Genomic DNA, 14,529 nt, shown 5'->3' with positions numbered 1-14,529 from the left:
TTTATTTTTTAAATAGTAATGCTATATCAATACAATTACACCACAGTTTTGGTGTAAGTGGGATGATTCCAGGTACAAGTGTATCCACTTGGGGGGGAAATATTTCCCAAGGTGTTGAGGCTTAACAGTAAGATTTCAATCATTCAGTTATTGGGTATCAATGCATTAACACATGCTGTAACATCACCAGTACCATTACTGTATATTGTACACACACATTCTGAGAGGAACAACTCAGTAAATCCAGGAGAATTCATTTAACTTTTAACCCCTTCCAACCCGGCATTCCTATTTTGGGCATGTCATTATAAAGAACAAAACAAAAACAAAAACAAAACAAACAAAGAACAAAGGGAGATTTACAAACTCCAATACAGCACCATGCAACATTTTCTATTCGCTGTATATACAGAACTTGTAAGTTCTGTATATGGGGCTTAGGTGGGTAATGTGTTAAAAAAAGAGTGTCCATTTTTACAATTTCCTATTTAAAGTCATCCTGTGTAACATCATTTTTAGTAGTGTTTTTGGTGACACCTCTCGTCTTCGTTGTCATTACGGTGTTTCTTACAAATCATGTCAGTAATGTATTATGTCACTATTTATCTCTTATAGCTTCGCCCAGTAACTGGCACATGAATGAGTTCATCAAGGCCATAAAGGAAGTGGAGGAGGCCAACCCGGGGCTGAAGCCCATCGCTGTGCTGCAGAGCCTACGCAGGGCAGCTGGTCTGACGAACGGATTCATTCAACACTTCCTTGGTAGCTCGTCCTCTGATGGAGCCGTGATGGAGGCTGGTCTCTCAGATTACTTTGGCAGGGCTATACGCCACACGGTGACCGAGGATGGCAGAGAAGAGGGAGTGGTCCTGACTTCAGATGGAACCACAGTCGCCCTCAGACCCCTCCTCCTGGGCATCGAAGTCGGGCTCCTCTCCAAGATTACGGGCCGTGTTAAGGGTCTGTACACCCTCACGCTGGCCAGAGACCTGGGACTTCCAGAAGTCTGTCACCTCCCAGCGCCTGGGCCCTGATGGCTGCTGGGACAGCATCTCTACGCCTGTCAACTTCAGCCTTTCTGGTCCGATCTCCCGCATCACTACCGCCATGGTCAATGGAGGTATGGATGGTGTGGTTGTAGGGATGGAGGTCTCCTCCGCCCAGTCAGGAGGTCCTCCTGTCAAACTGAGCAGTCTGCTGAGCTTATACTACTGCCACCGCCTGGAAGGGGATGGATCCGACACCGCTCCGGTCCTTGTCAGCCAGCGTCGCAGGGAGAACTTCCAGGAGTTGGTCAGACCTCCTCTCCTGGCCAGGCAGGTAGTGAGATCTACTGCCCTGCAGCGGAGGCTAGGGGGGCAACCCAAGATGGACTTGAGGGAGAAGAAGGAGCTGATTGTTGTGGTGAATGAGGAGATGAAAGAATTTGTCCACAAATACATGGGTAACAGACCACATTGATGTGACTCACACAGTTTTTATTTAAAGCCAAACTACACTTTGGTAGGAATTTGACGTGAAATTTGAATTAGGAAAGAGATCCGGACTGGATCCGTGCATGCAGATCCAGATCTTCAAATGTTAAAATAAACAGAAATGTGACATTTTCATAAATGCAAAGTAAGGATTCGTAATGTGACATGTGGGCAGTGCTCAGCCAGTTACCACTCCAGACAAACGGCACAGAAAGGCAGAACTGTGTGCAAAGCAGTTGGTCACAACCAACCAGATATTGTTCTTTGACTTTGAATAAACTATAGCTCCTGGATTTTACTGTCTAAAATCTAGGCTTAAAGCAGCCAAGTTGCACATACAGTAGGACAGGTCTCACAACAGAGTAGACCAAGTCAAGTCGTAAGTCCAGATTTTTGCAACTTGACAACTTAAGAGGAGCCTATTTTGAATTGCAACTATTTTCTATATATTGTCCACCTTTGGAGTTACATCATGGCAAGATAACTACAGTGGCGTCAGTTCAGCAAAAGTTAGGGTATGGCAGCATGCACGCGACCTCATGCACGCGCGCGCAGCGCGCGTGCATGAGGTCACCCCCCGCTTTGCGCGCGCGCGAAATTTTTGTGCGGTTCTGGGCGGGTTGGGTTCGTTTTTTTCCAGTTTTTGGTTACTTTATTTCGGTTTTAGGGTTAGGATTCGGGTTAGGTTAGTGTTATGTTATTTAATTCTTATTTTTGCCTGATTTTCCCGATTTATTATCAAAAAAGTACTTCTTTTTTTTTTCTCCCCTGGAGCCAGGGTATGGCAGCTGCAATAGCCTGCCATACCCAATTGACGCCCCTGGATAACTACACAACCCAAACCTCTACCAAAGTGTCCTATATTGCTTTTTAAGCTCTGTGTTATATACTTCGTCAACAGTGTCGCACAAAATAGCCCATCATGAACATCTCTTTGTGTGTGTGTGTGTGTGTGTGTGTGTGTGTGTGTGTGTGTGTGTGTGTGTGTGTGTGTGTGTGTGTGTCTGCGCGTGCGTGCGTGTGTCTCATCACAGACTGCCCAGCCATCATTCCACGGTGTACGTGGGGCGCAGAGCCCTACAGAGGGACTCCGACGCCCCTGTCCCTCCCTCTGGCCTTCGTTTACATCCACCACACCTCTACACCCAGCCAGCCCTGTCTGACCTTTGAACAGTGTTCTGCTGACATGAGGGCCATGCAGCGTTTCCATCAGGACGACAGAGGCTGGAACGACATTGGATACAGGTAGAAACAGTGATTCTCAATGTCCGGGGGGTCCAAGGGGTCCTTGAGGAGGTTCCAGGGGGTCCCCAGCTAAATGATTGACAGTATGGGCCTGTAACGCCGAGAGTGTATTCAAACATTAAGTACACTCTCTTTAAATTAAATGAACAGTGAGGATTTTACAGCATAGATTTTAGCCTCCGTCGTTTTAACAGTTTTTACCTAACTAGTCCCTAACTTAAGATAAGTACCGAGCGTTCCGCGGAAGGAAAAAAAAGGGTCCAGGGTTGTACCGACCATTCCTGTTACCGTGGAAAACGGTCACATCAGGGATACAACAGGAGCACACTGTACACGGACAAAGGCTAATGATCCTGATAAATTGTAATCTATATAAATCTTTGTTTCCCTTAAGCTTTGTTGCCGGTGCTGATGGTTATATATACGAGGGGAGAGGATGGGATTGGCAAGGTGCCCACACCTATGGGCACAACACCAAAGGCTACGGGGTTTCGTTCATCGGTGACTATTCCTCCAGCCTGCCTTCCCAGCATGCCATGGAGCTGGTGAGAGACCGTCTGACATCCTGCGCCGTCAGTGGCGGTCAGCTGGTGGCCAACTTCACCATTCAGGGTCACAGACAGGTTGTGAACACGTCCTGTCCAGGGGACGCTCTCTACAGAGAGATCAGAGGTTGGGAACACTTTGGGGTGAGTGAGTTTTCTTTACATTACATTACAGACATTTAGCAGACGCTTTTATCCAAAGCGACTTACAATAAGTGCATTCAACATAGGTATAGGGAACGAAACTACTAATCACCAGAAGTATTAAGTGCATTCTATACCTAGTGCTAAAGTAAAAGTGCAATATATCAGCTACCTACTTTCATAAACAGATGAGACAAAATAGGAAAAAGGTTTTTGGGGATCATGCAACCGTTTCTATGGGTCGCGAGTAAAACATTTTTAATGTGTCTTATACTCAATCTATCATAATGTATTTATAGTTTGGGTCCCAGGGAGACACCAAATTTCTCTTTTGGTCTGAAGCTGAAATAGTTTTGGGAACCATTGCATCTATTGGGCATGTACTGTATGCATTTCTGATTTGTTTTTGTTTTTTGTTTTTACAGGAAGTCAACAAATGACAAACCTGCTCCACCACATGAAGAGCCTTGGACACACCAAAGTTTGAATAAATACATATTTGAAATATTGGTGTCACTGCTGTTTTCTAGTCCCTTTCAGAACCTTCTATATCTTTTTTGTTTTTGGACCGACATCCCAAATGCAAAAAAAGTATACAGGGTTCCAAAAGGGGCTATTCTGTTTTCTAAATACTGTCTCACTCACATTCATGACATCTTGTAAAATGTTGTATAGTTGGGAAGCACCATGAGTAGAAACAATTTAGAGTAGCAGCCACTAAAGAGCGCCATATGCATCAATTTGAGTAGTAGGCTAATCTGGTATTGATCGATTTCCCATGAGAACATTTAGAAATTGTGTAAAGGGTTGTGAGCAAGTAGATGTGCTATTTTCAGTGGTGCGCAACTAAGTATAAATCATACTTTTGAAGATCATTAATGCTAAATATGATTAAGAATAAAATAAAAGGTGAGGTTGGGTGGCCCTGAGCATCGTTTGAAATATGCTAAAGGTCCAGAGCTAAAGGGGAAAAAAATATCTATTCCTGTCCCGCAGTTATCTTTATTCCCTACCTAGGGAGCGAGGGGCTGTGTCGCCCCCGCACTTGTCCTCCATCCCATCCTGAATGAAGAGGAGTGGTATGTAGGACTCAGAGATGAGGACCTTCTGTTTTTATTTAAAACATTTTCTTTAATATCTATTAAACTACAGAAAAAAAGGTTTAAGGTTTGCTCATTGCAACTTTTGTAGTTTAAAGAACATGGTTCAAGAGTTATGTTCTATTTTAAACGAAAATTTTATTCATATTATGGCTGTGTCAGAAACCATGGAGGACGCACTTGTTTCATTTCAAGGTTATAATCAGGGGCGGATTAACCCTTCGTGGTGCCCGGTGCTTGGACCCGGTTTCGTGCCCCCGGGACCGTTTTGTCAGCGTTTTGTCAATGACACTTCACCGGCGTGTTTCAATGTTGTAATATAGGTTGTAATATAACTTATATAATGTAATTTAGATTGGACTGAGACAGGTATGGGGGAGGTACTGCTTTTTACATTCAAAATCATATTCCAGCTAAAATAAGGATGATTGGAGTAGAATTCTTATGGCTTAAAGTTCATATCTCACATCTGAAACCTATATTGACATGCTGTTGTTATAGGCCACAATTCTCTAATGCTGAATATCTGAATAACATATGCTTGATGCTGGAGAGTGTATCTGATAATGGCAATGAGATTTACATTATTGGTGATATGAATATAGACTGGTTATCCAATAATTGCACATTGAAAAGGGAGTTGAGCAATGCAGCTACATTATGAAACTTAACTCAAGTCATACAGTAGGTGTACCCACAAGAATCAATGTCAATAGGGACAGAACGGTCACATCAACGTGCATTGATCACCTTTTTACAAATTGTTTTGAAAAATGTTCTAAAGCTGTGTCGGTACATGTGGGCTTCAGTGACCACAGTATTGTCGCTTTAACTGTGAAAACAAAGGTTCCTAAAGCAGGGCCTAAAGTAATTCATAGAAGGACATATAAAACCTTTTTGGAAAATTATTTTATTTTAACTTTTTTTTATTTTTAAATAAAATCAGATTTGCATTTTATAATTTGTACTGTACATTTCTTATTAAATATAATTGATTCAATTATATTCTAATTGTGTTTATTGTGTCTTAACTCTTGCCAAATTTCTTTCATGAATAAGCTCAGATACAGTTTTGGAAAACCATGCGGTTATCAAGACCCTTTATTTTGTAACTTTTGTAACTGGGGCATGCTTATTTACAATAGTGCTGATTATTAAAAAACAACAACAGGGTAATTCATCTTCAGGGATGAGTGAAAACTTTCCCAAATACAATGATAGAGGTCATGCAAAAACCCTGCTCATCAAACTTCTTTTAATCTGGTTTAGTAATAAATTAAACGTGGCTTTACCTTCTGTAATTTACACTTTTAAACACCAGCCACTGCACAATGGTCACTAATATCATTTGGAACAGAGAACGTATGAGGAGAATTTGTCAATGTGACTCAATAAGTGTTGATTTTGTTTTATTCTTAGGATTTGCCCGGGTAGGTTCATTAAATGTTTTTTTGGTCAAATTTATAGAATCACAGTATTATTTAAATCAGCAGCAGCAGATGAAAGCTAATCCCAATTCATTTCACCAATTAAAGTCAGTTCTCTACTTTTCAAATCTGACAGTATGATATGATATGATTTATTTATTTGATGTGGACATCACAAATACATTGGATGAACCAGATGTTTTGTTTACAGTGTATATAGCACAAGCGCTAATTTTCAACACCTGTCCACAGGAAGCTCCTCTAATGTACAGTAGCACCTATCTAAAAACCCAATCAGGTACAAGAAAAATATATACTAATAATTAACATTATCAAAATAAAATCAAACCCAATACATTACTTGTGAAAACAAAAAAAGACATCAATATAACCAGTCAGTAACTATACATGATCACAGTTGTTTTTATTTCAACCATAATTTGAGTCCTCTGTTAAACACATTACCATCTGTCTCTAGTTTTAGAACTGTAGGCAAAGAGTTCCAAAGGGTTGCCCCCTTAACTGAGAAGGCAGACTGTCCGAATGTGTTCTTGCTTGTGGGAACAATACAGTCACCATTAGTTAATGCTTGTGTAATTGCTCTACCAGAGCTCTGACGACTATCAACCAGTCCAGAAAACAGAGGTGAGATATGACTATGTAAACATTTAAAAAACAATCTGATAGTACAAAAAAACCCATAACATTTTAAAAAGTAAAAAGGTTGTGTTTTCTTAATATACCACAGTGGTGCCATCTCATCGGTTTCTGATCCATGATGTTGATAGCCTGTTTGTATATTGATGCTTTTGGTTTTAAGTTTGAGAATATTGTGACCATGATGTGATGCAGTATGAGTGTGAAAAAAAATCATAGCATGCATGTACAGCTGTGCAGTTTATATGATAAGTGCCTTCTAATATGACGAAACAAGTTTGGTTTAACCTTCTTGCATATATGCTTTACCTGTCTTTCAAATTTAAATTATTTATCCAAAATAATACCCAAATATTTTACTTCACTCATTTCAGCAATAATTTCATTTTGGATTCATACCTCAAAAACATCTGTAACAGGCCTGTAGGTCTATCTATCAGCTGTTTATATCAAAATTTCTCCATAACAGATTTCAATTTTGTTTTACCCCTTTTATCCATCCAGTTCACATTATAGTCGCCAAAAAATATGGTCTCATTACATTTATCACAAGCAGATAAAAGACTCTTGAGTTCATTATATAAATCAGCATCATGAGATGGAGGGTTATAAAGCACAACTATATTAAAATTAATGTTTGGGGAAGTATTACATTAAGTCCCAAACACTTTTACACAATTTTACACCCAGTTTAAGTTCTACACATTTAAAACACTCCCTAATGTAGATTAGAACACCCCCTCCGACTTTACCTGTGGTTCTATCATTCCTATAACATGAGTATCCAGATATGCTCGGTCAGTAGAGACATTACAGTTCAACCAACTCTCAGATATACACAGAAAATCCAGCTTAGATTCCATGAGCAGTTTCCTAATTTGATCTATTTTTGGTAGTAGGCTTCTGATGTTTAAATGACCCCCCAATAACCCTTTGGGTTTTGAATAAGGATTCCAAATAATTTGTGCCTGATTAACAGTTTGAAAGAACTTGAACTCTCTCTAGTAGGTTTGATAATGACTTAAAAGTCTCTTTAACAGCATATGGAGGCCTATACTGTAGCAACCATGTGGCAGTCTGTTGCAAATTCAGCGTCTAATGCAAATAGTTCAAATTGTTTGGATATAGATACAGATTTGATCAAAGTTTCCTTAAATCTTTTTGTTTTTTGTTTTTTTAAATGCGATTTTGCTGTCAGGGATTCCTTTCTTCAACCAAGTTTCAGAAAGTACTATGAAGTGTGCATTGAGCCAAATCTTAACTTTATTCATTTTATGAATGAGACTATAAACATTTTAAATGAGAAAGTAATCTGGAATGAGCGAGCATTTCCTGTTGTCTATGAGCAAACATGTCCTATGCTAGTAGGGCAGGGGCTTGGCCTCCACCCCAAAAAGTATTCATAAAAATCTCAACTGCTTTCCGAATGGCATCGCTAATTCTCCATAGCCAATTAAGCCATGATAGCAACCGATTCCCCCCCCCTTCAACATCACTTTCTTGTGATTGTGGTTGTGACTCAGTTTGACAGTTCCTGTCTTCGGCTTTGAAGGTTGCTGCCATTTTTAACAAATCAGAGTTGTAGTGCTTGTCACCATTTTTTGCAACCATCTGATCTACTATATTCAAGAGGGTTGTTACCTGCTGCTTGTCACTTTTTCCTATGTTGTCAAATTTGCAATATCTGCCACCACATTTTTTAACAAATTTAGACATAATTTGCTTATCTGCCTTTATAATGTCCTCAAGTGACTGGTTTTTGAGCACATCACCATGGGTGAATAGGACCATTACATACTTTCGTGCATCTTTGTCAAATAATTTTAGTAGGAGGTCAAATAGTGCAATATCTGCATCGGACACTCTGCCAATCCTGACTACAATGACAAAGGCATGTGGGCCTGGTGCACATTCCAGAACACCGGCCATAATATTCATGTATATGTCCTTGGATGAGAGTGGAGTGCTTTCACTAGAGTTCTCTTTTGAGAACCCTGGAGTGTCCACCACGGAGATGTTCCTTCCTGCCACCTCTGCCGATTCAGCCTCACACTTGCTGGTGTCTGAGCTAAAGCCACAGCTTGTGTTAAACCTGCTTGATCCCAGGATGGTGTTGGCTGATGAACTCTTCCCAGCCCCAGGTAGGCCCAGCAGAACTATTCTCCTATCCCCTGGGTTTGCACAGGCTCTGGGAATATCTGTTGAAATAGAGTTACAGCATTAGACTAGTCTACATTTTCATGACAGTCTAAACAACCAGAGGCTAGCCACCCAACCTATCACAGCATCCTACAGTACATGTCAAGTTAATGTTTTTGGACAGAGAAGTATTCTCTGTCCTTACATCTCCTCCTTGGAGTTATGCCAGGAATTCGGCTGTTAGCTCCGCCCACCTATAAAACATTTTGCCGAGTGCCCGCCCACAATTCAACGTCAGACATTCCACACACACAGAATGGCCATTTGAGTTGCAGACACTGAGAGAAGCAGAGCTCAGCAGAGCTCTGTGTAACAGCTACGGCCTAGTCCCACCCCTTTCCACACACACACACACACACACACACACACACACACACACACACACACACACACACACACACACACACACACACACACACACACACACACACACAGGCAGAGCAAGTGAGGCTGTTCTATTGGTGGCGTTGTATAACTAGTGTAGTGTTTAAGTAAATGAAATACATCCTACTTATAAACTACCAAAAGTAATGCACCTATAAGTGGCTACACCAGGCAAACTAAATGGGGGTGGGGGGTATGTGGATAGCCGCGGTATGAATGACATGACCGAGGTCGTCAAAACGCAACATGTACTTGCCAGTCAAAACGATCTCCAAACTACAAAGCATCCATCCCCAGTTAAATCATATCAAGATCTTAACCCGACACCCAAGTGCTGGGCTCAGCTATAGGACTTAGGAGTGTGTCGGTGTCGTGCGCAGTAAATAGCAGATCTACAAGCTCACAACTTGTCATGAATAGGAGGCGTTGTGAGCTTGTAGATCTGCTATTTACAGCACGCAACACCATTGTGCAATTAAGTATGTTGTGCTCAGTGTTGAACGCGTTACTGTAACGCCGTTATTTTTTTCAGTAACTAGCACTCTAACACATTCTTTTTTTAATTCAGTAACTCAGTTACCGTTATTACATGGTGCGTTACTCCGGTATTTTTTATATAGTATGTATATATACAGCGAGGCGAAAAGTGACTGTGAATTGTACTTAAGTACAGTACTCGAGTAAATGTACGCATCGTATCGTAGCGTATACCTTCCGAAAAAAACTAGAACACAACACTGACTTTACACCAGTCTGTGTTGCGGAGACGCGCTGTGCTCGGCTTTGGAAGCTCTCTCTCTCTCTCTCGCTCGCTCTTTCTTTCTCTCTCTCTTAACAGCGTGTGTGTGTTTCTGTCGTCAGGAAAGTTACACGAGTCGACTCACTCGCCCAGGTGGTGTTAATAATAGGCTACTAATCACCGTAATCGTAACAAAATTCAGAATCACAGCGCTGCCTGTTTCGGATTCCGCACGTTTAAGTAATGAATTAATTTGTTCGTCTATTTATTAACTGCGTCTGCTACTGCAGTCTGTAGCCTGTGGTACATGAAAACTCCTGTTACAGTCAAGGATCACCTTCAACCTGGTGTTTGCACTTTCTCCATTTACGGTACATCTATATACACGTTCAGATTTCAAATATAAAGTGCTTATCCCATGGCCACGGATGTTACAATTATGCACGGGACTCTCAAAAGTACCCGTATATTCTGTATTGTTCAATGAAAAGCATTTTAATCCGATCAGTGGCCATTTTTTCATAATGTATCGGAGGGCAATACACCTACCAACCGAAAGGGTCACTCAGCTGAAAGCATGTGGAGAAAATGGCCACCGATCAGATTAAAATGCTTTTTATTGAACAATACGAATGATACAGGTACTTGAGAGTCCGTATACATGTAACATCCGTCACCATGGGATAAGCACTTTATATTTGAAATATGAACGTTTATGTAGATGTACGGGCCATAAATGGAGAAAGTGTAAACACCAGGTTGAAGTTCATCCATGACGGTCGTGACAGTCGACCACGTTGTGTATCCATTACTCCCTCTTAACATTTCCCATGTTTTTAGTTTATTGAAATAATGTCATGCACATTTGTCCAGTGCATAGCCTACTGCAGGCCTTGTTGACTAGATTTAGAAGAGATTTTGAAGCTCTTGCTCCTGAAATTATCGATTATTTTTAAGGGAAAAAGCCATCATTTAACATGCAAGTCAATGGGTGAGAAGCAGAGATTGCCAGGCGCAAATGGTAACCACTAGATTGATGGTGGGTTACTCCAGTTGGGTACGAGACCCGGTCAGACCGGGTGTAGTACATTTGGATTAACCTCGGATCGTTTCGGAACGGGTCCAGTTTTCCTCGGTCCCGTTTCGGGCCGGGTCCAGTATTTTAGAATGTTTTGTCGGTTCCGTTCGGACCGCTCTCCCTCGCAATTGAGATCCCCCCCCCCCCCCCCCACACACACACACACACACACACACACACACACACACACACACATATCACAATGGCGTTTCTGGGTGTACTGCTTGCGTTGAAAACAAATTCTGCTTCACAACTTTTCACTGTTAATGCAGCTATTTGTCTGCTGCCGACAGAAGGGCTATAGCTTACTTGATTCCTAAAATAGACTGCGGTCTCTCTGAAGAGCGGCCAGCGTGACCGCAGTTAAAATAGCAGACCTACAAGCTGACAACGCGTCGTGGATGCGACGCATTGTGAGCTTGTAGGTCTGCTATGTTTTTAAAACATAATAAATACATAAAAATAGCATACTGGATTAAATGTATAATGATACAATCCAGGACCCAGGTCCAGGGTCTTCAACGTTTTTCAGCTCAAGGACCCCTTAGCTGAGAGAGAGATCAAGCAGGGACCCCCAGTAGACTACATAGGCTTGTATAAAACTGTGTTGCAGACTTTCTTTCGTTTAGGCTGTTTCTGTAACCTCAAGAGGACACATATGGAACCAAATGGACCCCGACGTGAAATAGGGCGCTAAATTCGCCTATAATAACTTCAGAAAAGATCAGCATTCATTTTATGTTCTACTCCTATTGTTGGTGTCAATATAAAAAAATATGGTTTATAGGGGGGGGCATGCATTTTCCTCCAGTCACTCGGGGCGGGGGGTACAGACAAGTATTTGGAGGTCGGGGGGAGGGGGCAAGGAAATAAAAAGAAATACATTACATCTGGAACCCCCCCCCCCCCCCACCCCCCACCCCCCCCCAACTGAATAACAAACAGTCCCTAACAGCATACATTTCCATTACAAATGAGGGGCTAAATACATATAATACCCCCCCCCCTCAATTACAGTACATTTAGGGCCCAATACAGAATATTTGAATACATTTAGGAGTAAATGACAGATTTCTTTGATATCTGCTCAGTGTTGCCATGTCCTCTAATTCATGGGTTCCCAAACTTTTCAGCCTGCGACCCCAAAATAAGGCGGAAATTGACTCGCGACCCCACCTAAACCTGGAGGTCATTTATGCACATAAACTTGCACGTTCGGTGTGCATTTGTAATGTGTTAAAATGGTAAAATGTACCATTTGTGATCATTTTAGATGGTATTTCATCCATTCTGTTGAATTTAAAGTAAAAAAAAAAAAAAAAAAAAAAAACTTTTTTTTTTTTTTTTTTTTTAATGACCCAAAATAATTTCGCGACCCCACGTCAGTCTCCCGCGACCCCACTTGGGGTCGCGACCCCTACTTTGGGAACCCCTGCTCTAATTATAAGCGACATGCCCTTGTTTTTCTGTGAAGGTACTTGTAAAGACTGGTGGTTGGGCTTTGCCCCTGTTTCTAAAACGTTGTTGATATTTGGCATATAATTTATGGCTCATTTTATATTTATGTTGATAGCTTGTAGATCTGCTTTTCTACTACCACCACCACTAGTAATAATATTAAGAACTAGAAAAAGTGCTCCTCGGAGCACAGGTCTCCACCAGGTCAGGTAGGTTATTATGGCCTCCTGGTGGCGCTATAATAGGCCAATGTGAAAAGGGTGGCATTTCTTCTTAGGCCTTTTACGGCAAACGGACACTTCATTCATGATTGAGGCATTTTGTTCCAAAAATGTGTCTTGCTAAGTTGTATGGATTTAAACTTGTAACAGAGTATATTGCAATATTGGTACTTAACTTAAGTTACCACTTTGAGTACTTTTTCCACCACTGCCAAAACATATCGCCTATACATAATTTAGTAAACTATAATAGCTGTTCAAACAGCTTTTCAGGTAATAATGGTGCTTCAAGGTGATGCCTTTCTGTGCTATTGAAGTGGTGCTAATCACAGCATATGGAAGTTTCGAAGTAGTTCACACGTCTGTTTACCAATAGATATGTTACACTTAATCAGTATTCACATTCCACGTACATCACCAGCACAATAGAGATGGGATGTATGGCTCTTTTAAGGAATTCGTTCCTTTTACAGAGCCGTTCAAAAGACTGGCTCATTTATGGCTCATTTGTATATTTATATATTTAAAAAACATATATAAATGTATATAAATATATATACATATTTTTATATTTATATCTCATAACATTATTTATATTTATATTATATGCATATGATCTAATTGTTGTTATATCATATATATACAATATCATAAAACATTATAATAATATATTATTATATTTAAAAATATATAACAATATAATAGATTACATCATTAATACAATATTTATTATATTATAATATATCATATACATTATAATACATATTATTATAATATATAAAATTATAATCTAACATTTTATTACAATAATTAATTTAATATATCTCTGCTGTCCAACAGGAACCAGCTACCTCCAAAACACTCATCTTTTTAGTTAGCTGGTTCCTGCTGGACAGCGACAATATAATAAATGTATATATAATATATAACATATGCATAATATACTATGTTATAACTACCAATGCCAAACACATCAATCACCTACAGCAGAAATCACACACCCTCACAAACCCGCATCCTACAAGTAACCAGCTGCTGCCAACTCTTGTTAGAATAGAAGGCCAAAACTTGTTTGGCCTTCTATTGTTTTCCTGTTTGATCTCCTTCCCACTTGCCCCCCACCCCTCTTCTTCTTCTCTCTCCCCACTCTTCTTTCTATGGAAATTAACGTTGCGATGGGAATGATGTACAAAAACGAATTTCACCCACTTTTTTACCTTGTAAACCTGTGATGTGACAATAAACCTGATTCTGATTCTGATTCTCTCTGTCCACCATGACATCATTCTTGATGTCATTTTTTCCTTGTTACTTTTTACTTTTCATGGCTCCAAATGAGCTATATACTCTAGGTATAGCAACCATATACCAACACAGTAGAAGATGGACACATGGTAAATCCTATGCAGACTTATTATAGTTGCTCATGTAGAATGGTGTAGATTGTAGAGCATATCAATTAATAAAAACATTTTTTTTAGGGAGGGACACATGGAAAAATGAACGCAAGGTTTTGGAAAGCATTGCTTACTGGTTGTGAGGTGGCCAGACTTTTTCAGTAATAGTTCCACCTGCTTCTGTCCTCCGACTGCATTGTTGAATGCGTGATATCTTCCTTCAAAGCTCTTAGAGACCACATCTGGAAGGGTGCCCTCCTGTTCAAAGATAAAACCCTCAACTGGTTCTCCCTTTAATTCGTCACTCCTCGTGAAGAGCATGTAACTCTTTTTTAACCCTGCAGGCCCTAATATCTCCATAATGGTCTCAACAGCTCGTTGTTCTTCTTCTGTGAACCTGGCAATTTTGACTACCACCAAAAACAGACAAGGTGTGGAGGACTGAAGAGTCTCTTCACAC

At 40.5% G+C, this 14,529-nt stretch overlaps 3 protein-coding genes across 3 annotated transcripts in view; 1 reads left to right on the top strand and 2 right to left on the bottom strand.

The window, feature by feature from the left end:
• The window catches only part of LOC311054947 (uncharacterized protein), a 431,139-nt gene that overhangs the window by 149,812 nt on the left and 266,798 nt on the right, over positions 1-14,529 (bottom strand). The window lies entirely within an intron of this gene.
• LOC311054581 (N-acetylmuramoyl-L-alanine amidase-like) lies at positions 636-3,884 on the top strand (the record flags this gene model as incomplete). The annotated part of the gene is given in 5 exon segments (XM_084070588.1): positions 636-994; positions 996-1,444; positions 2,510-2,720; positions 3,115-3,409; positions 3,835-3,884. Coding segments are annotated over 5 exon segments (1,329 nt in total). The 3' UTR covers positions 3,850-3,884.
• Positions 4,412-14,529, bottom strand: part of LOC311054580 (GTPase IMAP family member 7-like) — a gene marked incomplete at both ends in the record, with an annotated part of 30,634 nt that continues 20,516 nt past the window's right edge. The window contains one exon of the mRNA XM_084070587.1: positions 4,412-4,471. Within this exon, the coding sequence (XP_083926713.1) occupies positions 4,412-4,471 (60 nt within the window). The remainder of the gene's footprint in view (positions 4,472-14,529) is intronic.

This window comes from Gymnoscopelus microlampas (assembly GCF_963454915.1).
Source record: "Gymnoscopelus microlampas genome assembly, chromosome: 11".
Classification (NCBI taxonomy): Eukaryota; Metazoa; Chordata; class Actinopteri; order Myctophiformes; family Myctophidae; genus Gymnoscopelus; species Gymnoscopelus microlampas.
This window is presented reverse-complemented; position numbering and strand designations above follow the sequence as displayed.